This window comes from Petromyzon marinus, chromosome 40 (assembly GCF_048934315.1).
Source record: "Petromyzon marinus isolate PM22_M1 ecotype Great Lakes invasive population chromosome 40, UKy_Petmar_22M1.pri1.0, whole genome shotgun sequence".
Classification (NCBI taxonomy): Eukaryota; Metazoa; Chordata; class Hyperoartia; order Petromyzontiformes; family Petromyzontidae; genus Petromyzon; species Petromyzon marinus.
In genome coordinates this window covers 10,841,651-10,860,116 of record NC_133706.1, presented here as the reverse complement: position 1 = coordinate 10,860,116, position 18,466 = coordinate 10,841,651, and the positions used below count along the sequence as shown (strand labels likewise).

General features: G+C 44.1%; 1 protein-coding gene across 4 annotated transcripts; it reads left to right on the top strand.

Annotated features, from left to right (window-relative positions):
- Positions 1–776: 776 nt before the first annotated feature.
- On the top strand, positions 777–18,083 carry HMGCR (3-hydroxy-3-methylglutaryl-CoA reductase). Of its 4 annotated transcripts, none has more exons than XM_032968916.2 (20): positions 777–968; positions 5,527–5,701; positions 5,965–6,076; positions 6,224–6,311; positions 6,408–6,492; positions 6,679–6,784; positions 6,922–7,028; positions 7,635–7,754; positions 8,434–8,594; positions 9,003–9,175; positions 10,106–10,329; positions 11,038–11,232; positions 11,366–11,524; positions 12,595–12,752; positions 13,326–13,431; positions 13,907–14,077; positions 14,834–14,974; positions 15,404–15,562; positions 16,153–16,307; positions 17,037–18,083. In XM_032968916.2, exons 2-20 carry the CDS (start codon positions 5,537–5,539, stop codon positions 17,089–17,091), a joined length of 2,640 nt encoding a protein of 879 aa, XP_032824807.1. In that variant the 5' UTR covers positions 777–968; positions 5,527–5,536; the 3' UTR covers positions 17,092–18,083. The 4 variants fall into 4 exon arrangements, with proteins under 4 accessions (XP_032824807.1, XP_032824810.1, XP_032824809.1 ...); XM_032968919.2 differs by lacking the exon at positions 777–968 and adding an exon at positions 2,416–2,553; XM_032968918.2 differs by lacking the exon at positions 777–968 and adding an exon at positions 2,583–2,650.
- Positions 18,084–18,466: the final 383 nt, after the last annotated feature.

Genomic DNA, 18,466 nt, shown 5'->3' with positions numbered 1-18,466 from the left:
AGATTACGGATTAATAAAGTACAACCATAACCACAAAAATATAAACAGAAATATATTTTATAGCAATATATTTGGGGGGGGGGGGACATTTTGAGCATATTTGAATATTGATAATATAATTACGGCCTTGGCTTGTAAGACCCTTTTTAAATAACCTCTTGTTTCGATTTAAAGCTTTCGTGACTGCAAGGATTCATCTTCTTTGGTTCTTTCGGTAAAGTCACGTAGAATGAGAATAAAATAATAAAATAAAATATTGTGTTATTTTAAAAATATTGTGTTATAAAATATTGTATTATTTTATTCTCATTCTACGTGACTTTACCGAAAGAACCAAAGAAGATAACCTCTTCTTGTTGTTACAGCTATCTCGCTGGTTCAGCTATTTTCACTACTGGGTTATTTTTTTTACCGCCTGAGAACGACACCGCTTGTGTTGCGATCGAAACGTCGTGATACATTATTATTAATATTTTTGTTTATAGTTTTTTCTTCTACCTACGTGACTTTACCGAAAGAACCAAAGAGTATTAAATATATTATAATCATATAAGATATTCCGTAACAGTGTCACTTGCACGGGGAGCCCCCTGCCGAGGGAGATCGGGGGCCCCGGGGTTCTCCTCCCCCCCATGGCCCCGGGCTGGGCCGTGCTGGGGCCCCGGGCTGGGCCGTGCTGGGGCCCCGGGGTTCCTACCCCCCCCGCCCCCCATGGCCCCGGGCTGGGCCGTGCTGGGGCCCCGCTCCCTCCTCCCCCTCCTGCTGCTGCTACTCCGCCTTTATCTGCCGGGCAGCAGCAGCAGCGGCAGCAGCAGCAGCCACGGAGCTTGCACGCATCCCCATCATCATCACCACCACCATCATCACCACCACCACCCGCACTGACTCTTCTCTCATCACGAACCATCAACAAGCCCAAGCAAGATTCGCCTGTTAACTCAAAGTTGAAGAAAAGCCGTCCGCACCAGGTGAGCTCCTGCGTTGATATAACCCGCGTCTCGCTTAATGTCATCGTCGTCGTCGTGGTGACCAAATCCACAGCTGGATGGAGACATCCACCAAGCAAGTCGTCCGTCATATCACTCGGGCTCATCTTAATATCGCTCCAATCTCTGTGCCGGGTCGCGTCCTCTCTGTACACGCGTTGTTGTTGTTGTTATTGTTGTTCAACCTATGCGTACAGAATGAATCGTTATAATTATAATGGTTATACGTTGGTGCCGTGTGTGTAAATTGTCCTGCACATTGTGTACGATGGATGGGTATGCTGTATACAATACTCATCATGGCCAACATCGATAGTATAACGCATTCTCGATCCACTGCTGGATCAAAGCCTCTCAGCTGATTTTCAATATTTTTTTCTAACCCGTACCTTTTGGTATTCGTTATATTTACGTGCTCGCTGCTTGAATTGTTATTTTATTTGACAAAATTCTAAGCGCCGATGCGTGCGATTTGTATGGAAAATTATTTATTTTATTTATAGCAAACTCAAAGACGGTGGGCGTTGTTGCTGCTTGACAACGAAACAAATCAGCCTAAAGTAAGGAAGGTTTTGCTACAATATTAAAATAAGAAACGCGTACAATTGTGGCGACTACATATTAATTTACGGGTCTCATAAATGCCATTACAACAACATAGAATTGGGGGAATGTACAGTATTGCATTTAGGTGCATCTTGTTTGTAAGCAGATTAAAAATGACGATCCGGCAATTCAAATTTTGTCACATGCATTCGTATCTGCAAATGCAGCATCTTTATTTTATATGCAACTAAATTGACATACTATAGTTTTGCATGCAAAAAAAACCCACCGTGGTATTATTTACATATGTACACAAATGTATTCTAGGCAGTGGAATAAATGGGACAATTTTCTTTTCCACTGTTGGCTCGCCTACCCCGAGCCCCATTATCTAATCGTGGGGCGGGGCTCCGCGTCGACTCGCGATGTGGTGAGCGCCGCCGACCAATGGGAGAGCGCGCCTGGGCTCATGCGATCTCGCGTTTGAAATCTCTACTCGGCATGCGCAACCAATGGGCCCGCGAGATTCCCCTCGGCCGTGTCAATCAACTCTATGAAATTTAACGGAAATTCCCCCCCCCCGCCCCAACCCCCTCCTACACCCCCCACTAATCCCCCCCACCAACCCCCCCTACAACCCCCCTACAACCCCCCCCACAACCCCCCCCTACAACCCCCTCGCACTCCGAGATCACGCGTCTGTCACTCGTCTGGCGCGTGCAACCCGTGACGTAGTCACGAAGTTCGGGGTGTTCCACCACCCCACCGCCTCGCGATCGTTGACCAATCGGCGAGCGCCGTCTCAGCTCTTTCGCAAACTCGCGTTGACGACGCGGCAAAAGCGGCGAACGGCCGCGGGTGACGCGCAGGGTTGGGAGGGGGGCCCCTCCCTCCCCCTCTTCGTACGATGACGTCATCACGCGATGACGTCACCGACCCGGGCGTCACCATGGTGGTGAGGTTGCCGCAGTGGTAGTCGAGGTGGGGTTTAAAGATTCCGGGGCTCGTCGTCAGTGAACCGGTAAGGCGAGAGAGAAGGGGTTTGGCAGTCGGGTGGCCCTTGAGTCTCGGTTCTCCCCCGAGCTACGGCCCGGGGGGGTGAAGTTGTTCGCGGCGAGGTTTGTTGCTGGGCCCGGGCCGCGGGCGGAGGTCAAAGCCCTGGACGCTTAGGCCGCGGCGTTCCTGAGGCTTCCGCTGTGTACTGTCCCGCATACAACGTGTTCGTCGTGTTGCACGGAGCCGCTTCGTGTGTGTGTGCCGTGCCCTCGCCGGTAACGTCTGGTCATCTCGTAGCCTTTGTTTAACAATCCTGGCTGTCGATGAGACCCAGAAGTTGGAAACTGGCGCAGAGTTTGCTTGTTTAAACGCGTCTAGATATTGGTTAGAAATGGCAATAGGCTCATAGGTGACGTACATTTTATTGTATTTATATATCTTATGTTGATGGCATTCGTGAATGTGCTAGCGTTTTTTTTTTAAATACGAGTCTTGAATTCGGTTCTATGGACCATATAGTGAACCACTGTAGTCTGTGTCCCTTAAACGTAGGAAGAGCGGCTAGCTTACACCTACCTTGTCCTGAAATCCTCTCGTCGTGGCTAGCAGACATAACCTCGACATTAACATTTAGCTCCCGAACGTTTTGCCAAGAATATAATATAATTGTGTTATACCGTGTATTCCTTCGGGGTTCTGCCATTAGTTGATTGAGTTTCTGACGAACGTTTCTTCGGTTCCTTTCATTTCTTCATAAAGTTTGTGTTAAATAAGACAATGTAATGGACGGCTAGTCAGGTTAGTGTGGCTTGTTGAGTGGCTAGTATTGTGGTGTCTCTTTAAACCTCAGGTGAAGACCGGTCTCAACATTTGGTCGCGCATGACGTGCGTCATTTATTTGGCAAAGACGGATCTTGATGTACAGGTTACGTGGTTGCTGAAGTTGTTGGGAAACCGATGAGTCACGTTGACAACACTCGTTTGTTAACTGTTTGTATTGGCGAGTGTGTAAGTATGTTGATTTGTTTCAACGTATACCAGCAATGGTCTTTGTGGTTGCACGTGTATTGTGTCGAACAGAGTTGTCTGTATTTGAGGTGCCACATGAATGGGTGAACCTGATCACAACAAAGTGACAACATTAAACGCTGGGTTTAATTTAGTTGTCAATGGAATGTGTGTTATGTTTACAGTAACTTTAGGAAGGTCTGATGTAATAACTTGCGCGATTTCAAAACTTGACTCACTACATTGGGCACTTTCTGACACAGGGCACTCTCTGACAGTCGAGGAATTTTTTATTGTTTTACAACATCCATGAAGAAAAATATTGGCTAACAGTTAAACGGATAAGGCATGCATGCTGTCTGAGCCATGTAAATAATGTCAGCATTTTCAAATGAGGTCAAGGTTGGATAGTCAGGTGAAGGTTGGAGTGGGTAAATTCTCGTGAGTTAAGATACAACAGTTCAACAAGTCAGTGATGGTAACAAGGCCAAATTTAATGCAGGTTGCTGATTGTGTAACTATAGACGAAAAAATTATAATCATATCTAATGGGTACAAATTATATAGATATGTTACTTAACAGATATGAGTTTTAAATGCTTTTACTGTGACTTGAGTCCAGCCTTTAACCCTAGGGTGCTGCTTTTATAATAATTTCAACGTTTAAATACTTTACACTTCCATTGGTTGCATCTGGAAGACCTGCACAGGCAATAATTTGCTCACCAGATGAGTTATGGATCCCTTTACGTACTAAGATGTTAAATGTCAGGTGTAAGGTCATAAAGAGGCTGTGGCATGTATACACCAAAAACATCGTATTGGGTTTTTTGGAGCTAGGTTTGCATCTTAGGGTTAAACTTCATGGATAGGTCAGCCCAACTATAATGTGGAGGCTCTTGTCAAGAATACATTTATTATATATTTAACTTATTTGGCACAAAATGAAGCATTGCTGTTATATTCAACATGTGTTGTGCCAAAACAAAGCGCTGTAAGCAGCTTACCTGCCACCACGCTCACGGGCCGACAGGGGACCCGTGACCGGAGGTTGACACCCCTGACCCCCCAGGGGCTGGGGGCTGAGGACAATGGGCTCCCCCCACCCTTCCTAAGACCTCTTAAGATTAAGACCTTCCAGAAGGTTCTGGAGGGGGGGTCATGAGGGGAGGGGTAAGCCCGACCTGGGGATAAAAGGCCGATCCTCTGAACGGGTCTGGCAGTGTTCGCCAACTCAAGCTTGAAGGCATTGGAAGACCTGAGGACTGGACCAACACCATGGAATCCCTAAACCGAGGCTCTCGTTAGAGCCGGGTTGTAGTGGACCCGAGGTAGCTCGGACACCCTGAGACCCTCCCCGTGACTCTCGCCAGAGCCGGGGTGTAGCGGACCAGAGGTGAGCTCGAACCCCCTGGGACCCTCCCCGAGACTCTGGTCATAGCTGAGGTGTAGCGGACCAGGGGTGAGCCCCGTACCCTGCCTGGGATGGGCCGGTCCAGTCTTCCCTTAGCCACCGTGGCAAGGGACTGGTGTGTAGAGTAGCCCGGAGTGTGTAGGACGTGCTAGAAGGGAGTGTGTACCTCCCTTAGGCTATCAGGTTGAAGGGGCCGTACCCCTTCGTGTTACAGTTGTACAGTTGTGTTTAACAGAATTGTTATAATAAACGTGTGGCCTCCAGCAGACGTCTCCGTGTGGTTAGTTATAGACACAACACATGTAATATATGGGAACTCTGGTATACAATACTAATATTTGCACACCAACTCATTTGACTAGCATGGTAATGTATAATCATAAAACCGTTACTGCCTATATGGTGTGGAGATAGCCCCTCAAATAGTAGTGAATTGACAACTGGGTTGCACATTTAGATGCTCACTTGAAAGCTGAAATGGTGGAAAACAGTAATGCTTTAATCTACACACATTTCTTCCAGCACACACTACATTTTTAGCATTCATTACATTTGTGTGTGTTGTCCTCTTGGCAGGTAGCTAAAGATGCTGTCACGACTATTCCGCGCCCATGGGCGCTTTGTGGCCACCCACCCCTGGGAGGTGATAGTGGGCACCATCACCATCACGCTCTGCATGACCTCCATGAACATGTTCATCGGCAACGACGTCGTCTGCGGCTGGAACTACCAATGCCCCAAAACAGATGAGGTAGTTAAGTGCATCAGGTTATTCTCTATGTTAGGGTAATGTGTTTGAGCAAATATTTTAATGAAAGTACAATATCGTTTGCAGTGTAATATAATTTGTTAATGGGAGTGCATGTTGTACATATGTAACTAACATTTAATGATAATAAAAACAAAAATTGGTGAAGCGAATGTAATAAAAACATTGAAAGTTACAGTGTTTGTATTATATTTTGTGTTTCTGCGTGTACGAATAGATTTCACTTGTGCTTTTGTTGCCCACAGGAGGTTCTCAGCAGTGACATTATCATTCTGACCATCACACGCTGCCTTGCCATCCTCTACATATATTTTCAATTTCAAAACCTGCGACAGCTTGGTTCCAAATATCTTTTAGGTGAGTGCTGTGAAACATTTATTTAATACACTTAGAAGATGGATGTTGTTGCAAATTCTTTTTAAGAGCCACTGTAGTGACCAAGCTGACTATTTATTCTCACTGATTGTTGAATACCTCTCTGAATTTAATGTTTTGACTTCCCAGGTATTGCAGGATTGTTCACCATCTTCTCAAGCTTTGTGTTCAGCACAGTAGTCATTCACTTCCTCGGAAAGGAGCTCACTGGACTCAAGTGAGTGTTGCAAGTCTTAAGTTTACATTTGTGCATGCATCCACATGTTATTTAAGAAAAATGTTTTACACTAATATGCATGTCTTATTCTTTCAGTGAGGCATTGCCATTCTTCCTACTGCTTGTCGATTTGTCCAAAGCAAGTGCTCTAACCAAATTTGCCCTGAGCGCCAACACACAGGTACGTCAGTACTATACTCTTCATCACTTGAGTGTAATGTATGGCGTTCTTAACAGAACTTTATAACAAACGGCACACAGTCATTTTACACAGCTGCTCACGTTTTATAGTCGGATATATTTTAAAGTATAATATGTTTAGCCATAGTCCTGCAGAATTCTTATTTATTTATACATTTTCCTGCAGGAAGAAGTGCGGGATAACATTGCCCGAGGAATGGCCATTCTCGGACCGACCATCACTTTGGATGCCCTTGTGGAAAGTCTTGTCATCGGAGTGGGAACCATGTCAGGTGTGTTTTCTGTCACCGCGTGCTGCTCGTTAATGCATTGTTATTGCAGGATTTTTATTTTTTGGCAGACAGCCCCCCATTCGCCAGGTTAAACGTGCAAACCTTTGTTTGCGCGTGTGTCTGTCTTGTTCGAGCAGGTGTCCGGCAGTTGGAGATCATGTGCTCATTTGGTTGCTTCTCCATCCTGGCCAACTACTTGGTGTTCATGACCTTCTTCCCTGCATGTGTCTCTTTGGTGCTTGAGGTAAGCAATATTGGCAAGTGAAGAGGATAAAACTAATTCAAACCACAGGGTGGGATAAAATAAAATATATAGCAGCAATGGCTATTTCTATGACCCCCGGTTTATTTAATCATAGCATCCATCCATCTCCCATGACTGATCCAATGATGAGGTCATTGGGACATCGTCTTAGCAGCTCTGGTCAGATCTGGCCATATTTCCCTCCACCTTTCCTGGTTATCCCATATCACAAATCAGCTGGTTGTAGTTTAAACCTCATCATACGGTGATAATCTTAAGCAAAGTCTTCCCTGCTCACCTTACTTTTCTAGTCCCTTAAATTGTGTCTTGTAGGATGGTTTTGGATAGTTTTTTTATCTATTGATATATCCAAATTACTCAGATTTACTTATTTTTGATGGTGGCTATAAGTTATTATTTCTGTCATTGGGCTGCATTTCTATTAATTAGTTATGTCCTATCATTGGCATCACTAGCATTTAAGCGATGTTAAATTATGGAATTATACCCTAACGGCAACGGTTGGGCACGCCTTGGCAGATCTACAGCAATTGTTTAATTTTGTGGCAATTTTGAGCAATTGTGGATGTAAATGTTGTCTTTCAGGTATCGCGTGAGAGGCGAGAGGGAAGGCCCATCTGGCAGCTCAGTCAGCTGGCTCAAGTCCTACAGGAGGAAGAGGACAACAAGCCCAACCCCGTGGCCCAGCGCGTTAAGATCATCATGGTCCGTGTCACTCATGTGTGCTTGTACTTTATACAATAACAATGTACACCTATCACTTGCCAGTGATGTTTGCCATGGCCAGTCATCATACTCAGGATTCTTAGCGGAATCTGCTAACCACTGAGCCACGGATCCAATCCTGTACTTTATATAGTATTTTATACATGTCTAAGGTTAGGGGTATAGGTTGTATGTGTATATATATGTTTACCTCTCACTAATTTTTGTTATTTGTATGTTTGATAGTGATTAAACTGTACCTGAATGTTAAACTGTTGAAATAAAATTTTATGAACTTAATATTATAACATTCAGGTGCAGTACTAATTTGTAATTCTTATTATAATCGTTTCCCTTGAATTTCTCAAGTGGTAATTTCAAGCGGTTGTGAAAAATACATGTTAGATTGTCTCCAAAAAAAATCTGTAGAAAACTACTAAAACTGGTTCTCACCCATACCTTACAAGCAGAAGTCAGTTGGAAACTTAATCATACATATTCATAATGGCTGGCTTCAGTAATGAGGTGTGGCTTAATGTTTATTTTAGGATTTATGAATAAGTGCTAATTGTAAAATTGGAAAACAAGCGGCTGTTATCCTGGCAATCCTCTTACATCTCACACCCTAATTGCTTTCACAGATTGACACGTGCGTGTGTGTGGTTCCTGTGTGCCACAGTCACTGGGGCTAGTGCTGGTGCATGCCCATAGCCGCTGGCTGGCTGAGCCCGTGGGGGAGAGCAGCCTCTCCAACTCTCCCGGAACCCTTGACGACTTGAACGACAGCTTTCCAAAACGCATCGAGCCCAGCGTGTCTCTTTGGCAGTTTTACTTTGGACGGTCAGTGAATTTCGCACCCAAACACACACTATATAAGTGTTAACAATATTACCTGCTCGTCCGCTTGTGATGAATACGAAATTATTTCCTTTATAAATGGTTAAGGTTACAAAAGTGACAAAAAATAGCTGCTGGTCAGGTAACTTTTTTTAATGTACGAGTAAAATAATGCACACATAGTATGTATAGCTGTCCGATGTTTTCTGGTTGTACAGCGTGTTGCATTTAACCTTTTGAAGCAGCTACCGTTATGCGGAGCGAAACACAAGATATGCTGAACAACATATGATACGACCCAAAAACACATCGGGAGAGCTGTACAGCACAACTACGACAATCTATGTAGCAGTAATAATAGTATGTGATATTTGACACATCTGACATTTATGTACGTATTTTGTTTTGTAGACTGGTGAGCATGGACATCGAGCAGGTGGTCACACTTGGCCTGGCACTCGTCCTGTCCTTCAAGTATATCTTCTTTGAGAAGATAGACGAGAAGGCTGCCTCAGAGAACAGCCACGTTATCCGCCCACGTTCGCTGGAGCCCACGACAGATGCCGTCTCCATCAAGGCCAGGGGTAACGAGTGGCTCGCTTGAACTCGCCTTTTTCTCTCCTGCATAATAACGCGAAACAAGTTTCCTGAAATGGGTGTATTGTATTGTAAAATGTGCATGTGAAGCCCTTTGGTCTAGCCCAAAGGTCAGACGCATGCGGCTCTTTAAGGACTGCTTCGTGACGTTATTTATCAAGGACCACCATCTGGTGTTCACATGCATTGAGACTCTTGAAATATTGAGGTTTTTTTTTTACCAAATTCGAAAAAAAATGCCCTTGTTATTTTGGTTGCCAACCCTTGGTCTAGCCTCTGCTCGATAAGGAATTCACCGTGTTGTGCAGGGTCGTGGGTTTATTTGACTCTAACTTGGCCATGCAGGCTGGGTTGGTGAAGATGTGGGGAGCATAGATGTGAAAATGTGGAAGATGCAGTTTAGCAATGGATTTTAATGCACACTGCCCTCTACTGCCCATATCAGCTCGAATAAACTTGATATCTCATGTCATTCTATTTGCTGTCATCTTCTGTTGAAAATGTACCTTGTCAAAAATTACATTTATGCTAACGGAATATTCTTTGCTTTTCATATCACTGTAGAAAACCTGTGCAGACTCATTGGGTTAATTATGGCCAGAGTTAAGGGGACTCCCTACAGTTATAATTGCGGTTTTAGCCACATCTTGTAATGCTATGTGTAATGTTTGTATATTCAGAGTACACTGCATAAGTTAGAGACTTGTTTGATAAATAATTGCTTTCTAAAACACAAACTTTTGCGTTACTTCAGTTTAGAGCATTCAGAATCAACTTGATTTACTTTAATATACGGTGAGCTGAAGCACCTGCACCAGATTTATTCTTTTTCTTGTGAGTATTTGTCCCACTAGATGGAGTCCGATTAATCAGATATAATTGCTAACTCTTATTTGATCATTCTGTTTTTTTTTTAGAAGACATGTTTGAAGTTATTAAACCAAAGAACCAACCCGAAGTCGAAGCAGCGGTCGTCCCTACCGTGATCCCCGGCCGGATATCAAGGCCTTCCTTCACACTGGGGGACACCGATTGGTCTCCAGAGGAGCTGACCGAGGAACTGCTGGATGAAGATTCGGAGGAGGATATTCCTGCTGAGCCACGGCCCATCGAAGAGTGCAAGAGGATCCTCAACTCGGAGGTGCAGGCCCCCCCCCCCCCCCCCCGAGCACACACAAGTGAAGCGATCACTTTGTCCTGCTCTCGTAAACGACTGTCTTGGCTTTGCCTTTCCTTAGTATATCTGCATAATAATAATATTTTGTCCATTGACCATAGACTTGGATTTGTAATAATAACTGCATTTCAGAAAGTGTTCTTTAAATGTCAAATGTTGCCATGGTTAATGTTTATTTAAATATAATTTTACATCACTTTGTTTAATTTTCTATTTTGATTCCCAACAAGCATAATCTATTTTATGTGCATAATTCATCCATCAAATCATGCTTGTAAGAATCATTTATGCTAAATGCATTTTTATTACAAATTACGTGAATTTTTTCCTTTAGTATAATGGATTAAATGAGATGGCACACACAGGTCAAAAAGGAATCAATTATTTATTCAAATTGACCCTGAATCATTTCATAGAATTGTAAAAATACAAAGGAGACATTACAGCGATACACTGTGCTGCTCATAACGTGGTTTTCTGGCTTGGCCACCTGAATGTGCTATTGTAGTTGTTGCTCTGCATCCACATCAGCCATACGAAAGAAGAAGACGAATTTTGGGGGTGGGGAAACTGACACGGCAAATGTGGAAGTAGAGTTAGTGGCACGAAACACCCTTGTGCACACGGAATCGGTGAATAATTATAGTTTGTTTTCGTCTGCTGCCGTGGCAGAAGGGAGCCCGCTTCCTTTCCGATGCAGAAATAGTGCAGCTGGTGCAGGCCCGTTACATCCCAGCATACAAGCTGGAGAACCTCATGGAATCTCCGGAGCGCGGCGTCCACATCCGCCGACAGATGCTGGCGCAGAAGCTGCCAGCGTCCGACGCCCTCGCCACGCTACCCTACCAGAACTACGATTACTCACTGGTGAGCTGCGCCGCTGCGGCCGACTGCCATGCTCGATTGTTGGACGGGTTTAATGGAAAGGTGGTGCGGCTTGGGCCTGCTGCCAGGGATTCGTGTCGCGCCGTGGCTGACTGGCGTGCCATTATGGCCGCAGGTGATGGGCACGTGCTGCGAGAACGTCATCGGCTTCATGCCGGTGCCCGTCGGCGTGGCTGGGCCCCTCCGACTGGACGGGAAGGACTACCAGGTTCCCATGGCGACCACGGAAGGCTGTTTGGTGGCCAGCACCAACCGTGGCTGCCGCGCCATCGCGGTAAGTTGGCTCGGAGGGGAATTAAAATGCTTTTAAATGACCGTTGTGAAAGTCGTATGATGCAATATCCACGGTAACCTATCGGCTAATGACTTGGCTCATTTGTGGTTGCTTTGTGATGCTCTGAAATAATTCAGTGAATATTTTAGCGACTATGTAACGTATACCCATATATGATACATTTATACATTGCAACGTTCACTTTTATTCTTGGTTCTTTCGGTAAAGTCACGTAGAAGGGAAATAATAAAAATAAAACATAAAATAAAATTCTCACGACGTTTCGGCTACAACGCAAGCAGCCATCCTCAGGTGAAGAAACAGAGCTGTCGAAACGTCATGAGAATTTTATTTTATTATGTTTTATTTTTATTATTTCCCTTCTACGTGACTTTACCGAAAGAACCAAGAATATGAATCTCTGCAGTCACGAAAGCTTTAAATCGAAATTTAACGTTCATTTTTTAAATACTTATTTTTTTTCCCACTCGTGCCGTTAATGAGACTAAGGATGCTTTTGAAACACATAGCGTAGTAGTACATCATGTTATAGAACGGTCTGTGGTAGGAAATGACAAAATTGCTTCCAATATTGCTTCCCATTTTCACTGGTCCACAGTAGGTTGCAGCACTTTCTCACAGTAAGGGGCTGCACTCTGAATAAGTGGAGTAATATATTTACAAGACAATCTAACCAATATTTTTATTTTAATAAAATGTAGCCAAATTAAGTGCTGATACAAATTCAAAGTGGTGTTTTTTTGTGGAGTAATCTGTGACCATCAACTCACTATACTAATTATTAAACCATTATAATCACAGGCATCTGCCTAGAATTCAACCCAGAATGTCAGTAGTGCCAGCTCCGCGCACTGACCATTTGGCCACTTGTGCACATGCTCTTTAATAAAGGGTAAAAAAGCACACCTTAAATGTGTCTTGGCTCAGTCCACCCTAGTTGGGTGTTATTTCATTTTACTTTCCAATTATTGCAGCCGATGCTTATTGCGGATGTTTCTATTGCCGGTAATATTATTGTTAACTCATCTGCACGATCCGTCTCTTCACAGCTGGGTGGCGGTGCTCACAGCGCCGTCCTTGGGGATGGCATGACGAGGGGCCCTGTGGTCCGACTTCCTTCCGCTATCGAGGCAGCCAAGGTGAAGGGCTGGCTGGAAAGCCCAGAGGGATTCAGCATCGTCAAAGAGAAGTTCGATAGCACCAGCAGGTACCTTCCGTTCCTGGACGAAATGGTCGAGCCACATTGGCCTTGTTTTGTTGAAGAGTCTTAAAAGATGGCAAAGCAGGATATTGTTTTTAATAGTGACTTCTTTAAGCAGGGAGGTCGAGACACAATGCTGCTTTTAAGCACAGGAAAATATCACCATCCTAATAGAATGTTGTCACAATATCTCTGGACATTATTGAAGGCCACATGTTATGGAGCCTGTATAATTCTGTAGCTTCACATCATTGAACTATTCATGAACGTGAAATATTTGTTCTTGTGTAAAAGCTCGTTTGTCAATACACTGCTGAATGACAGCCAACACCACATGGGTTGTGGTGGTTATTTGACCGTATATCACCACGCGAGTCAGTGTGAGTTGGTGAAGGCAGAGCACAGATGTACAGAGCAAGTGGATTTTGCTGCTCTTACTGCTGCTGCCCACGTAAAAGCAGGTGGCATAGACTGCTGCATACATTGTCAGCTAAATATAGGGCATGCTTGCTATGTGTAGCCATTGAACATTTGTTGTTTCAAACATTAATTATGTGTTTCGTTTGTGGGGTGGTGCAGGTTCGCTCGCCTGCAGCGTCTGCACGTGGGCCTGGCCGGACGCAATCTCTACATCCGGTTCCAAGCTCGCACAGGCGACGCAATGGGCATGAATATGATATCCAAGGTAGCTCTTCGTCAATATGACACAACTTTTAAAAAGGACATTTTGCGCGATGTTAGCTAGAGAACATGTCCATGAACGGACATCGGTGTTTCCCTCAATACTGGCTAAATGGGCCATTTATTGCTTGTGATTTTATTTCAATAGATTTTTTTTATCTAAAAAAACCCAGTAATGGTGGGAAGGTAAAAAAAAACACCAATGATACCAGGAAAATCACAAGGCAATTCTGGGTTACACTCCTGAAGCTCAAAAGTTGTTTAGCTTTCGAGTTTCAGGAGTGCAGTTTTCAATCGTTTTCCAATTTTCTGGATCTCCCAGCACATTCCCGTTGTGAGGGGGCACAGTTTATTATCCGCCTCACGTTATAGTGAGGGCAATGTAACTTCTACTAACCATGGCTAACGAGACCTAAAGGAAACCCTTCACTCCTGCCCCCCCCCCCCCGCCGCCCCCTCTCTCCCTGTCGCTGACCCAGGGCACAGAGCTAGCACTGAGCCGTGTCCAAGAGGAGTTTCCAGCCATGCAGGTGCTGGCCGTATCGGGGAACTACTGCACGGATAAGAAGCCGGCCGCCATCAACTGGCTACTGGGCCGGGGCAAGACGGTCGTGAGCGAGGCAGTCATTCCTGCCAAGGTGGTACACGAGGTTGGTTTTTAAATATCTTATTATTATTATTATTACTACCAACATCGCACCCTGCTTGAGCGCAGGCTCAAAGATTCAAAACGCCAAGCAGCAGCCAGCATCAAACAGCACTATTCAATGTCTAATGGATAGGAGTTAATTCTGTTTCGTGAATTGAGCGTGGTTATATGAATGTGAGAAAAGAGATGATGGGAAGGGAATTTCAAAGTTGAGCAATGCAAGGAAAATAAGTGCTTTGACCTGCAAGAATGGTGGCTGAACACAGAGTGTAGAGACGAAAACAGTCGGTCTAATTAGATTGATTCCTCAACAGTTTCGACTCCCAAAAACAAGGCAGCATTTCAAAAAGGGTGTCCCTGTTTGACCCCCTAAAGGAGAGCAAAGATGCCAGTAGCATGGAGAATCTACATTTTTACTTAATTTGAGTGGGATCGTGGATGGGTAGTTTACATTTCTCGTGGGCATCCATGCGCCCGTTTGACATGTTGATAAGTGTACATTTCTGTGTCCGACTTGAGGTGAAAAGGTGCTAATGGTTTCATTACAAATGATGCAGCAATTCACCAAGGAGATGTGCTTGAACATTTAGCGAGTGTGGGAATCTGTCCCATAGCGTTTACGTGGTATTGCTCGGAGTTTTACCACGTACGCAGGTTTTAAAAAAAATGGCTTTTTAATTGTTAAAACTGTTAGGGATGCTTCTTATATGTTTGTAGGCAGGCTCATAGAACCAATTATAAATGTCGATTTCTCTAGGTGCTAAAGACAACAACAGAAGCCCTGGTGGAGGTGAACATCAGCAAGAATCTAATCGGTTCAGCCATGGCGGGCACCATTGGAGGCTACAACGCTCACGCTGCCAACATCGTCACAGCCATCTTCATTGCCTGCGGACAGGTCAGAGTCATGGGCAGCACTGGCCCCTCAAGAGCCGCAAACATTTCGAGTTAATACGATTCCAAGGGCGTTTCCACAAATTTAAGCAACCTAATTTGACAACACGTCAACAATTGTGGAAATGCCTGCACGTGGTAATTGTACATTTGAGGGAAAAAGGCATTTAAAAAAAATCTATTTTTTTATTGTAGAATATACCAAAAATGTATGCCTCAAGGAAATATTATTACACCACATTCCGTGTTGCAGTATATTGTCTAAACACAAGACATTATAAAAGGAAATGTAAGTAAATTATTTGGAACAAAAAAAGTTTGTCAAGCTGTGGGTATTGGCCTCTACGGGGCACGACAAGCCTGCTGGCTGCAGCGAGACTTTTTCAATGAATAAGACAGCGATTGTGCTAATGTTAGTGGTGTCGCTGTGCAGGACCCTGCTCAGAATGTGGGCAGCTCCAACTGCATGACCCTGATGGAGGCAACCGGCCCGTACGGGGACGACCTGCATATCAGCTGCACCATGCCGTCCATCGAGATTGGCACTGTTGGAGGTGGCACCAACTTGGCCCCACAGCAGGCCTGCCTCAAGGTGAGCATGGCACCAAGACTGTGGGTACCACCAACCACAGCTCTGCACAAGTGGTTAGCCCTTGCCAGTTATTGTGCTGTAATTACATTTTTTAAATAATATTTAAATACTGAAATATTTTCAACCTTTACACAATTACAGTCCAGCCCTGTGGTTAGAGTAGGCGTGTCCAATAACATGAAATCTGCAACTGGTTAACAGGTGAAACCAACGAAAAAGGTGCGAATTAAGGGAACAAATTAAGGGTTTCTAAGTAATTGAAAGCTCATTTGGAATGAAAATTATAAGACAACCATTAAAAACTGGAGTTGTACACCCATTGATTTTAAATGCACAGGTGTTCAAATCCCAGTCTGGGGTCAACTCAGCCAATAATACCTGCAGGGCCAATACAATTAATATAATCTTGTGGCAGGTTAACTTTCGATATACTGCCCCTGCCATATGAATGTGGAATTTGTTCAACTGGATCAGGGTTGTGCTAAGGAGATGCACACCCCACACTCATTTGAGTGGGACTTTCATAAAGAGCAAATTGATTTTGAGCTGTGGTTTAGTTTTTGACGCTGCGTGTCTGTGTGTACATGAAGATGCTGGGCATCCTGGGCGCCAGCAAAGATGATCCCGGCTCCAACGCCTGCACGCTGGCACGCGTGGTTTGTGGCACCGTGCTGGCTGGAGAGCTGTCCCTCATGTCGGCACTGGCAGCCGGACACCTCGTCAAGTCCCACATGATCCACAACCGGTACGTGGCTCACCCACACCCGTTGCTGGGAGAATGACTTCTTCAAAGAAAGCATTGTTGTGGCTAAATAGCTCGGGTGTTGCCAAACAATCATTTACTAATAATACAGACTGCTCCTATGTCAGTAACAAGATTAATTAAGTGTGCTTGCCCTGGTGCAAATCCCACATTTTAATATCTCCCACAGCTAAAATTACTGATGGATCGACACTTTAATATCTCACACAACTAAAATTACTTGTGGATCCAATTCCACTTTGATCTGTACTTCTCTAACAAATGTAGAAGATATATTTTATTACTGTGAGAGGTTAAAGTAATTGGAATTATTTGTGTAAACTAGATCAAATGTGCGAGTGTTAATTGGAAATGTAACAGAGGGTAGTGTTTAAATCTGTTTAAATACATCTCCCCCCTCCCCATTAGGGTTGCCACTTCCAAGGTACACAATTGGGACATATCATAGGGTAAAAAACTATAGTATCCCAATACTGGAAGAGAGGAGAAGTACATGCAAATGCATTGTCTTAACAAATAATATGAACCGGGACTTGTAATATCCTGGGAAGCCTTACAGATTTCCCAGTACAAGCTACCTCAGAGGAAAATTCTAGGAAAACCAGGACAGTTGGCAACCCTCCCCCCCCCATTCACTTGCCATGTTTTCTTTGGTAATCGTCCATGCAAATGTGTAACGTGTCACCCGCCATGTGATTGTTTCGTGCACAGCTCCAAGATTAACCTACACGAGGTGACTGGGAACTGTACCAACAAGGCCGCCTGATGGAGCAGTGGAGTCATCATAGTGGAGACAACACACACACACACATCTGCTCGACGGAACAACCGCAGTGCGGGTGTTAACAAAGCCACGTGCTTAATGGAACGACGTTGCAGCTGGTTATGGCGCTGTGGTAGGCGCGAGGCGGCTGAAGGAATCCTGCGTTTGCAGGCCAATGATCCGCTCACATGTACCCCTTTCCTGACCCTTCGTCATGTTTCACGTTCCCCAAAATGTTAGGAAATGAGTGTTAGACGTTGCAGTTTGTCTTGTATCAGAGTAATGGTTTCAAGATGATCTTGCCAATTCTTTCCAACGTTTTGTTACGGTCCTGACGTTTAAATGTTCTTAATCATATCATTCCATGAACAAAGTCAGCTTTGGAAGGGAACGTCCAAATATTTTACAATTTCAACCCCTGACTTTGTTTTATGAATTTCATTTGCAATTGTTTCCATCCGCTGCTTGAACATGGCTCTGTGATAAGTGTGAGTACCAAATTGCATAGCCAGTGGAGAATTTGCTTACATGAAATGCAAATAGCATCTTTTTAAAATAAAAGTACTGTTGACCATAAACAGGTAAATATTCAGTACAGACATATACATTTGCTGCTTGTTTTAGTTGCGTGTGTAAATAACCAGTTTTGTTTACATTGTTGCTTTTAAGCCCATAGTTTTGTAAACCTGAATATTGCTTTGTAGCCACATTGCAAGTCCTGTACATCATAAATCGGTGTTCTGACTTCACTCTTATGAAGGTGCCCGTGGTCTGGGCATTGTCTCCACGTCGTCAATGGTTCTCAGTTGAAGTTTTATGGCACTTTTGGTATGCAGATTAACTTAGCTGTGGTTTTGCATACATCACTTTCAGAACGGTGGCTTTCGGTTGTAAAGACTTTCTTGTGCATTTGCTTTGTGCATTGCTTCTGATGCTGTGCTGCAGTGGGATGTTAAACGGTACATCATTAAAAAAGGCACAACCCAAACTTTAAACGCTGTTTTTTTTTAATTTGTTTGCTTTACGGAACTGTATTCTGCATTTAATAAACGAGGGTTTACTTTCCTAATTATTGGGACTGCTTTAAATACCGTTGATGCAAAAACTGTCAAGTATGGTCAACATTTCCCGTGCAAAAAATGCTTTGCGTCCATAGTTGCTGGTGTGATGCACACCACCCTGCAGTAGATTTGAGCGATTGAACATTTGCAAGTGCCTGTGCTATTGACCCTGAGGCTGAATTTTCTGCAACCATAGCAAAGTCCCAAATGCTTTCCCAGGCTTGTGGCCATGCGGTGTGTTTTTTATGCACGACTGCACAATGGCATTAAGAAATGCTCACACAACAAAAACATTCCATCTATATGCAACGCTTGTC